The sequence below is a fragment of the Belonocnema kinseyi genome, chromosome 8 (genome assembly GCF_010883055.1).
Source record: "Belonocnema kinseyi isolate 2016_QV_RU_SX_M_011 chromosome 8, B_treatae_v1, whole genome shotgun sequence".
Classification (NCBI taxonomy): Eukaryota; Metazoa; Arthropoda; class Insecta; order Hymenoptera; family Cynipidae; genus Belonocnema; species Belonocnema kinseyi.
This window is the reverse complement of record NC_046664.1, coordinates 31811089-31822577: the sequence shown is the minus strand read 5'-3', so window position 1 is coordinate 31822577 and position 11489 is coordinate 31811089. Positions and strand designations below refer to the sequence as shown.

The 11489-nt window shown below is 22.0% G+C and overlaps 1 protein-coding gene across 1 annotated transcript in view; it reads left to right on the top strand.

Annotated features, from left to right (window-relative positions):
• The window catches only part of LOC117179157 (glycogen phosphorylase), a 46484-nt gene that overhangs the window by 22258 nt on the left and 12737 nt on the right, over positions 1-11489 (top strand). The window contains exons 6-7 of the mRNA XM_033370856.1: positions 7294-7408; positions 7587-7769. Coding sequence (XP_033226747.1) covers positions 7294-7408; positions 7587-7769 — 298 coding nt within the window. The remainder of the gene's footprint in view (positions 1-7293; positions 7409-7586; positions 7770-11489) is intronic.

The following is an 11489-nucleotide window of genomic DNA, read 5'->3' as shown; positions in this document are numbered from 1 at the left end:
TCGTCTTTTTTTGTCGTTAATTAATCTTTTTGTTTAAAATTTCATCTTTTGTAGTTGAAAATTAATCTTTTTTGATTGAGAATTCTTGAATTTTATTGAAATTTACCCTTTTCCGTAGTAAATTAATCTTTTTGTTTAAAAATCCATCCTTTTTAGTTGAAAATTAATTTTTTTTGATTGAGAATTAATTAAATTTTATTTAAAAAATTCTTTTTTTTTGTAGGAAATTATTGCTTTTGTTTAAAAATTCATCTTTTTTAGTTGAAATTTCAAGTTTTTGGTTGAGAATTCTTGAATTTTATTAAAAATTCTTTTTTTTTGTAGGAAATTATCGCTTTTGTTTAGAAATTCATCTTTTTTAGTTGAAACTTCAACTTTTGTTGTTGAAAATACTTGTTTTTTTTATTCGTTTTTTTTCTGTAGGAAATTATTCTTTTTGTTTAAAAATTCATCTTTTTTAATTGAAATTACGCCTTTTTGTTGAGAATTCTTGAATTTTATTAAAAAATTCTTTTTTTGTAGGAAATTATTCCTTTTGTTTAGCAATTCATCTTTATTAGTTGAAACTTCAACTTTTGGTTCAGAATTTTTGAATTTTGTTAAAAACTCGTCTTTTTGTGGTTAATTAAACTTTTGTTTAAAATTTCATCTTTTGTAGTGGAAAATTTGACTTTTTAGCTGAGAATTTTATTGAAATTCCTCCTTTTCCGTAGTAAATTAACCTTTTTATTTAAAAATTCATCCTTTTTAGTTGAAAATTAATCTTTTTTGTTTGAGAATTCTTTAATTTTATTAAAAATTCTTCTTTTTTTGGTAGGAAATTATTGCTTTTGTTTAGAAATTCATATTTTTTAGTTGAAACTTCAACTTATGGTTGAGAATCTTACATTTTATTTAAAAATCGTCTTTTTTTTGTAGCAAATAAATCTTTTGGTTTAAAAATTCTTCGTTTTTACTTGAAATTCAGCTTTTGGATCAGAATTCGTGAATTATATTAAAAATTTGTCTTTTTTGGTTGTAAATTAATCTTTTTGTTGAAAATTTCATCTTTTTTTAGTTGAAAATTCAACTTTTTGGTTGAGAACTTGAATTTGAATAAAAAATCGTCTTTTTCGGTAGTATTTTTTTTTTTAATTCGATTCTTTTTAGTTGAAAATTAAACTTTTTGATTCAGAATTCTTGAATTTTATTTAAAAAATTCTTTTTTTTGTAGAGAATTATTCTTTTCGTTTAAAAATTCATCTTTTTTAGTTAAAACTTCAACTTTTTGGTTGAGAAAGCTTAAATTTTATTTAAAAATTGTATTTTTTGGTAGTAAATTATTCTTTTTGTTTAAAAATTCATCCTTTGTAGTCGAAAATTAATCTTTTTGACTGAGAATTCATGAATTTTATTAAAAAATTCTTTTTTTATCGGAAATTATTGCTTTTTTAAAAAATTCATTTTTTAAATTTGAAACTTCAACTTTTTGGTCGAAAACTCTTAAATTTTATTTAAAAATTGTCTTTTTTGGTAGCAAAGAAATCTTTTTGTTTACAAATTTTTCCTCTTTAGTTGAAAATTCAACTTTTCGTTCAGAATTTTTAAATTTCTTAAAAAATTAGTATTTTGTAATAAATTAATCTTTTTGTTTAAAATTTGATCTCTTGTAGTGCAAAATTCAACTTTTTGGTTGAGAATTCTTGAATTTTATTGAAATTCGTATTTTTTGCTATCTTTTTGTTTAAAAATTCATATTTTTGTTTAAATATTTAACTGCTAGGTTTTACAGTTAAACTGCATTATTAGAAATTAAAAAATTTCTTTGTTAAAAATTCATTCTTTTTAGTTGAAAATCAAACTTTTTGATTGAGATTTCTTTAATTTTATTAAAAAATTCTATTTTTTTGGTATGAAACTATTTTTTAAAATTTAAAAATACGTCTTTTTTAGTTGGAAATTCAACTTTTTGGTTTAGAATGTTTAAGTTTTGTTAAAAATTCCATTTGTTTTGGTATAAAATTAATATTTTTGTTTAATTATTTATCTTTTTGGTTAAAAATTTAACAACTATGTTTTAAAGTTGCACTGCTTTCTTAAAAAAAGTTTTTTCTGTCTTAAAAATTTAATTTTTTGGTTGAGAATTCTTAAATTTTATTGAAAATTTTCAACTAAAAAGTATGACTTTTTAACATGATTCCAATTTTCAACCGAACTGCTGCATTTTTTGTCAAAGAAAAATGAAAATTCTATTAAAATAGGTGAATTTTTAAATAGAAGAGACAAATTTTCAAAAAAAGGAGTTGATTTTTTTTTAAGTGAGGTAATTTTTACGAGAGCGTACTTAATTTTTTTTTTTTGAAATCTCAATATTAAATTGAATAATGCGACCTTTTGCCTGAAATCCATTTTTTAACTGAAAGTTCAACTATTCTGTTTTAGTTGAAAAATTACCGGTTTCATTTGAAAATTCAAGTCTCATTGAAAATTTATGTATTTACATTACATTTTTTGTTCCGAATTCATCTCTTTCAAATAAACATTTAATTACATGGTTGACAGTCACTCTTTTGTTAACAAAGAATTTGTTGTTGTTAAACATTCATTTCATTTGAAAATTTTTCTCTTTGAAGAATGAGCTATTTTGTTGAATTTTATTTTATTTTTTATTTAAAGATATAGTATTCCAATTAAATATTCCATTATTTTAGTTGAAAATTTACAGTTTTGGATGCTAATTCAATTATTCCAGTTAAAGATTCATCATTCTAGTTCAAAATTCATTACTTTTTTTGAAAATGTAACTATTTTTTTTGCAAATTATTTTTTTTGTCGAAAAATTTTTTTGATATCAACTGAAAATTTAATTATTCTCATTTACTATTCCATAATTTTAGTTGAAAATTCATCTCTTTTGTTGAACCTTAATTTCTTGAACTAGAAATTTAACTATTCATTTTTGATTAAAAATTTAAGTTTTTTTGTTTCATAATTCATGTATTTGGTTGAAAATTGTTTCTTTTTACAGTATAAAACAATTTTCTTGGTTCAGAATTGAAATTTTTAGTTGATAATTTATCTTTTTGGTTTAAAATTCAACTGTTTCAGTTAAAAATTCATAATTTTTGTTGAAAATTTCTATTTTTTAATTGAAAATTTAACTTTTCAATGTAAAAATGATCATTTTAGTTGAAAATTTATCATTTTGGTTGAAAATAAAACTATTTGATTGAAAGTTAATCTCTTTTGTAAAAAATTAATCATTTTGATTAAACATTCATCTATTCTAGCTGAAGATTCACAATTTTTGTGGGAAATTCATCACTTTGGATAAAAGAAATTTTGTGGCAATCAATTTTTCAATTGAGAATTAAACTTCCATTTTTGTTTGAAAACTGATCTTTTTTAGTTTAGAATTGAACTATATGGTTGACAATTCATGTATTTTGTTGAGAATTCGTATTTTTTTCTGTGGAAAATTTTTTTTTTTTAGCGAAAATTCAACAATTCAATTTTTGTTCGAAAAATGATCATTTTTATTTCAAAATTCAACTGCTTAATTAAAAATCGGCCTGTTTTAGTTTAAAATTCATCTATTCCAGAAGAAAATTCATCATTTTAGTTGAAATTTAATCACTTTGGTTGAAAATTTGTTGTTTATTTTTGTGTAAAATTATTTTTTTCAACTGAAAATTAAACAATTTTCTTTTGAGAATTCATTTAATGTTTCAAATTTTTATTATTTTTTGAAAATTTTTCAGTTTTGTTGAGAAATCAACTAATTTGTTTAATGGGTCAATTATTTGGTCGAAAACTAACTTTTGTATTAAAAATTCATATTTTTAGTTTGAAAATTCCCCCGTTTTGTAAAACCTATGACTTTTTGCCATGAAGGTTTTTTTCTGGAATATTAACTATTGAAAATCATATTTAAACTGAAAATTGAATCACATCTGAGTTGAAAATTCGTTGAAAATTCAACTTTTTGATTTAAATTAAATTTTTTTATGTTTGAAGATTCATTACTTTTGTTGAAAATTAATTTCTTTCGTTCAAAACGTATTTTTTGTTGTTTAAAATTCATGTATTTTGCTCAAAATTCATCTTTTCTGGTAGAAAACTAATCTTAGTTAATAATTTATCTTCTTAGCCGATAATTGATTTTTGTGGTTAAAAATTTGACTCTTTGGTAGAAAATTAGTTTTTCTAATAAAAAAAAAAAAAAATTTTATCAGAAAATTTAACTGTTTAATTTTTTCTTAAACTCCTCCTTTTGGTTAAAAATCTTCTTCGTTGAAAATTTATCTTCGTGGTTGAAAATTAATTTCTTTGGTTGAAAATGTAAGTATTTTATTGAAAACTCGTTAAAAAAAATGAAAATTAATGTTTTTTAAATGAAAATTTAACTATCCCATTTTTTATAGACAATTTTTCTTTTTTATTTGAAATTCCACTATTTGGTTAAAAATTTAATTATTTTGTAGAAATGTCTTCTGTTTTGTTTGAAAATTGATCTTTTTTTTGGTATAAAATTAATCTTCTTGATTAAAAATTCATCTTTTTGTTCGAAGAGTCAACTATTTGGTTAGAATTTTATCGTTTTGGTTGAAGATTCATTATTTTATTTGAAAATTCAATTGTGTCGTAGATAATTCGTTTAAAAAAAATGAAAATTAATTTTTTACTAAAAATGTATGTATTCCATTTTATCTAATTGGCTGAGAATTCATCTGTTTGGTGTAAAATTTAATTATTTTGTTAAAAATTAATTCTTTTACTGATAATGTAACTGTTCTATATTTTATTTTGAAAATTAATTTTTTTGAGTTGAAAGGACAAGTATTTGATTAAAAATTGATGTGTTAATTCAAAAATGTATCCTTTTTAGTTGAAACTTCATGTAATCTTCTAGATGAAAAATTCAACTTCAATTCGGACAATGCCATTTTATTGATAACGAATCGCTTGTATTAAAAATTTGACTGTAATTCTTTTTTTCTTATTGGAAACCAATATTTTAAAATGAAAATTAAACTTTCTAATTTTTTATTGAAAATTTATCTTTTTTAGTTGACATTTCAAAGAACTTTTTTTTTGTGAAATTTAATTATTTTGGTTGAAAATTCGACTGATTTGTTGAAAAATCGCCTATTTGGACTGAAAATTCATTCTTTTGGACATGAAAATTCACCTTTTTTGTTGAAAATTTAACCTTCTTTAAAAAAATTCATTGAAAGTTTTGAAAGTTCGACAATTTAAAAAAAAATCAACTTCAATTCTGACAGTATCATTTTAGTTGAAAATTAATCTCTTGGGTTAAAAATTTGAATGTACATTTTTTTTCTTGTTGGAAATAAATATTTTTATATGAAAATTGAACTTTCTAATTTTTGATTCAAAAGTTATCTACTGTTAGCTAAAAATTCGTCTTTTTGGTTTAAAAGTTCATGTTGTAATAGAAATGTTTTTTGGAAAAAAATGTTTGGTTGAAAACTAACCTTCTGTGGATAAAAAATTTATTATTTTTTTTTAAATTTAATTATTTTGTGGAAAATTTAATTATTTTGAATAACATTGAACTATTTGGTTAAAAATTCAACTGCTTTGTTGAAAAAACGCCTATTTGGACTGAAAATTCGTTCGCTTGGAAGTTAAAAATCACCTTTTCTGTTGAAAATTAATTTGTTTGGTTAAAAATTTAATTATTTTTTAGAAAATTCTTCTTTTTTGTTTAAAAATTTGTCTTTTTATGGTATAAAATTAATCTTCATCATTACAAATTCATCTTTTTAGTCGAAGAATCAACTATTTGGTTAGAATTTTATCTTTTTGGTTGAAGATTCATTATTTTAGTTAAAAATTTAATTGTTTCGTAGATACTTTGTTTTTTAAAAATGAAAATTAATTTTGATATGAAATTGTAAGTATTCCATTTCATCTAATTGGCTGAAAATTCATCAGTTTGGTTGTAGAATTTAATTATTTTGTTAAAAATTAATTCTTCTATTTACATTTTAACTATTCTACTTTATATTAAAAATTAATTTTTTTCAGTTGAAAGGACAACTATTTAATTGAAAATTCGTCTCTTTTGGTAAAAAAATTGATCTTGGGTGAAAATTTATCTCCTTGGTTGAAAATTTGACAATTTTGTTGAAAACTCGTTCTGTTTTTCTTTAAAAATTGATGTGTGAATTAAAAAATTTATCCTTTTTTGGTAAACCTTCATGTAATTTTTTGGATGATAAATTCAACTTCAATTCGGACAATATCATTTTAGTTAAAAATGAACCCCTTGTGTTAAAAATTTGACTGTAATTTTTTTTTCATGTTGGAAATCAATATTTTTAAATGAAAATTAAACTTTCTAATTTCTGATTCAAAATGTATCTTTTTTAGTTGAAAATTTAACAAAATTTTTTTTTCAAATTTAATTATTTGGCGGAAAATTTAATTTTTTTGAATAAAATTGAACTATTTGGTTGAAAATTCAACTGTGCTTTGTTGAAAAAACGCCTATTTGGACTGAAAATTCGTTCGCTTGGAAATGAAAAATCACCTTTTTTGTTGAAAATTAATTTGTTTGGTTAAAAATTTAATTATTTTGTAGAAAATTCTTCTTTTTTGTTTAAAAATTGTTCTTTTTATGGTATAAAATTAATCTTCTGGATTACAAATTCATCTTTTTAGTCGAAGAGTCAACTATTTGGTTAGAAATTTATCTTTTTGGTTGAAGATTTATTATTTTAGTTGAAAATTTAATTGTTTCGTAGATAATTTGTTTTAAAAAAATTGAAAATTAATTTTTGAACTGGAATTGTAAGTATTCCATTTCATCTAATTGGCTGAAAATACATCTGTTTGGTGTAAAATTTAAATATTTTGTTAAAAATTAATTTTATTTGGTTAAAATTTAGTTCTTTTACTGAAAATTTAACTATTCTATTTTATATTGAAAATTAATGTTCTTGAGTTGAAAGGACAACTATTTTATTAAAAATTCATCTATTTTGTTGAAAATTTATCAATTGTTGAAAATTTGACAATTTTGTTGAAAAATCGTTGTTTTTCTTTTAAAATGGATGCGTGAATTAAAAAATTATCATTTTTAGTTGAACCTTCATGTAATTTTCTGGATGAACCCTTTTTAAATTATTTATGATTCTTGTCACTAAAAATCTTTAAAATAAATTTAGAAACAAGATTTTTTTTTCAATAACATTATTGGTCTGGCTGTTTTTTTTTGTACCAGGTACATGCTAGATGATAAAAAAAATCGATTTGAAAATAGTTAAATAAATCAAACGCTTCCAGGTTCCGCGATTTCAGCGAAATGAACCCAGAAAAGTTCCAGAACAAGACCAACGGCATCACTCCAAGAAGATGGCTCTTGCTCTGTAATCCGAATCTCTCCGACATTATCGAAGAGGTAATATTCGATATGAATTTTGAAAATACTCTAGATTTAGTTTAATTAACTTTAGATTCCGTAATTGAGGTTGCAATAATCAAAAAAGATTTTTTTTCTGTTTGAACAATAAAATATCCAATAAAATATATTGGAATGAGCTCCTATGAATCGAGCTTATCATTTGTTGGCGTTACAGAAAATTGGCAGCGATTGGACGGTCCATTTGGAGCAGTTGGCTCAGCTGAAACAGTGGGCCAAGGATCCGGCCTTTCAACGTAGCATCGTCAAGGTCAAGCAGGAAAACAAACTTCGCCTGGCAGAGCACTTAGAGAGCCAATATGGAGTCAAGGTTAATCCAGCGTCGATCTTCGATATCCAGGTGATTTTAGCCAACAATTTTGTGGATTAATTTTTCAAAAATTAATATCTGGCAATTTTTTTTATTGTGGCAGGGTGTCAAGGGTCGGGGAAAACATGGGAATTCGGAAAAGGCAGGGATTTTGAAGAAAAAGGCCCGCGTAACCCGAAAAATGATAAAGAATTTATTCTTTTACCGGAAATTCTAGAAATTTGTAGAAAAAAAAGCTGACCAAGTTTGATTTCAACAGTTTTTTAAATAATCAGTTAAATTAAATTTTTTTTACAATTATGATATCATTCAGTTTACAATGCCTAATTCGAACATCTTTCACTTACAAGTTTTCGATTTTGCATTTTAATTTTTAGGCGCACATTTTTTATTCAAAGAATTTTAAAATGCTGTTTTAAATAGTCTTGGAAAATAAAAAATTATTAACGTTGGAAATCGAAAATTTTTGATAAAAAAACGTTTTTTCGTAGATCAGATGTGAACATAAATTATAATGATTTTTAAAATTGAATTTTACGTTAAGGATTAACAAGTGGATAACAATTTATTTTACAAGATAAATCGGGTCAGTTGAAATTTTAAGAATTTTCCAGGATTTAACGTTAAAAATTTTACTGTTCTAATTAGAAAGTATCAGTAGTTAAACAAATGTAAACGCCTGATTGGAACTTTATAAACTCTGTTCAATTTTAAAGTAACTTCAAAATAATATATTTTCATATATAAATTTTAGAATATAATAAATTCAAAATATTGTTTTAGTCTAAAATTTAAAAATTTGAAATTCTGTAAGAAAAGTAACAATTGCTTAATATTTAGAAATATATGATTGTTTCTGTAAAATCAGTAATTATAAATTAAATATTTAAAAATAAATGTTACAACAAAATATCAATTTGTTCAGATTTCGAACCAAAAATTTAGAAGCCTTTTAAAAATTATGAAAGGTTTCAAAAGAATAAAAAAAAACATTTTCTTAAGATTCATAGGAACATTGAAAAAGATTGAAAAAGATTGCCAAAATTGTCAAAAATGAATCTGGAAGATTTGAAGGAAATATTCTTAATTTTGCAAGATGTAAACAATATTTAGGAAGAATTTGTATTATTCAAAAAAATGTTTAGAAGTTCTGAAAAAATGTCAAAAATAATAAAAAATTTAATAAATCTAAAATAACATGTAGATGTTTCAATATTTTTAAATAAAATTTTGAAGCTTTTTAAGCATATTTTAAATGTTTAAAATGAAAATAATTAAAATTTTAATTTAAGAAATATTCAGTTCATAGCAAAGATTTAATCGTTCAGTTTTTAATATTTCTAGCTTAAAATTGCTTAAAATCATTTATATTCTTGTTAGTTAATTTATTTTCCGTGTATTTACAGTTTTTGTTTCTTGTTTTTTTTTTGCAATTGCTTCCAACTGAAGATTATATTATTTTTGCACAACAGTGTTTGGTTGAAAAATTATCTTCTTTGTATTAAAAATTCAACTTTTTTGGTTGAAAATTTAATTAGTTTGTTGAAAATTGAACTATTTGGTTAAAAATGCAACTGCTTTGTGGAAAATTGGTATATTTGTACTTATATTTGTATCTTTTTATTTGGAAATTTGACTATATATTTGGTTAAAAATTGATTTTTTTTTGGTAGTACAATACATAACATTCGTTAAAAATTAATTTCTTCGGTTAAAAATTAGACTATTTTGTTGTTATTTTTTTTAAATTAACATTTTTTACTGAAAATTTAACTTTCTAATTTTTAATTGAAAATGTATAATTTTTAGTTGAAAATTCAACTATTTGTTCGAATATTCGTCTTTTTTGGTTGAAAAGTTCTTATGTTTTAGTAGAAAATGAATGTTCTTTGGACAAAAATATTTGTTGAAAATGTAATTATTTTGTTGAATATTGAACTATTTGGTTAAAAATGCATCTGCTTAGTGGAAAATTTCTCTATTTGGACTGGAAATTTGTTCTTTTGATAATAAAAACTCACCGTTTTTGTTAAAAATGTAACCGTCTTCTAAAAAACTTATTGCAAATTTTGAAAATTCGACAATTTTTTCAAAGATTCAACTATCGAACATTCGGTCTTTGAGATAAAAAATTCAATTATTTATTTGAAGTTTTAACTTTTTCTTTAGAAAATTCGACTATTTCGTTAAAAAATTTTTTGTCTGTTTAACAATTCATCGTTTTAGTTGAAAATTAATCTCTTCGGTTAAAAATTGGACTATTTTGCCGTAAATTTGTTATGTTGGAAATTAATATTTTTACTGAAAATTTAAATTTCCAATTTTTAATCGAAAATGTATTTTTTTTCTAGTTGAAAAATCAAATATTTGTTTGCAAATTCGTTTAAAAGTGCATGTTGTAGTAGGTAATGAATGTCTTGGACAAAAATGTTTAATTGAAAATAAATCTTTTTTGGATTGAAAATTAAATTTAAAAAAAAATTAATTATTTAAAAAAAAAATTCTTTTTGATAATTTAATTATTTTGATAAAAATTGAAGTATTTGCTTAAAATTTCAACTGCTTTGTTAGAAATTGGTCTATTTCGGCTGAATAATTATTCTTTCTTTTGGATTGAAAATACACCCTTTTTGTTGAAAATTCAATTGCCTTTAAAATATGCACTGCAAAATTTGAAAATTTTGTTAAAAATTCAATGATTTATTTGAAGTTTAATCTTTTTCTTTTGAAAATTCGACTATTCAGTTAAATATTCTTTTTTCTTTGTTCAAATAATTCATCATTTTAGTTGAAAATTAATCTCTTCGGTTGAAGATTTGATTATTTTGTCGTAAATTTGTTTTGTTTTTGCTGGAAATTCAAATATTTGTTTGAAAATTCATGTATTTTGTTGAAAATTCGTCTTTTTGGTTCAAAAGTTCATGTTTTAGTAAAAAATGAGTATTTTTTTTAACAAAAATGTTTGGTTGAAAATTAATTTTCCTTGGATTAAAAATTCAAGTTTTTTGAAATTTAATTATTTTGTGGAAAATTGCAATATTTTGATGAAGATTGAACTATTTGGTTAAAAATTCAACTCCTTTGTTGAAAATTTGTGTATTTGGACTAAAAATTCGTTCTTTTGGAAATAATAATTAACCATTTTTTGTTGAAAATTCAACCGGCTTCTAAAAAATTAATTGACAATTTGGGAAATGCGACAATTTCGTGGAAAATTTAAATATTTCTTTTAAAATTCATTTTTTTGGATTGATAGATAGAAAATCCGTTCGTTTGGATTTGAAATTTATCTTTTTTTTTGTTGAAAATTTAACAGTCTTCTAAAAAATTCTCTGAAAAATTTTGAAAAAATTGACCATTTGGTTAAGAACTCATCTTCATAGGTTATAAATAAAAAATTTTAAAAAATTGATAAAAATGTAACTCTTTTGTTAAAATTTGAATGATTTAATTGTATTCTTGTTAAACAGTCATATTTTAAGTTCGAAAATTCAACTAATTTGTTGGATAATTCATCTTTTATGGTACGCAAGTTATCTTTTTTGGTTAAAATAAATAAAATAAAGTAAATAAAATAAATAAAGTGAATAAAATAAATAAAATAAATAAAATAAATAAAATAAATAGAGTAAATAGAGTAAATAGAGTGAATAAAGTAAAGAAAATAAATAAAATAAAGAAAATAAAGTAAATAAAATAAAGAAAATAAGTAAAATAAGTAAAATAAGTAAAATAAGTAAAATAAATAAA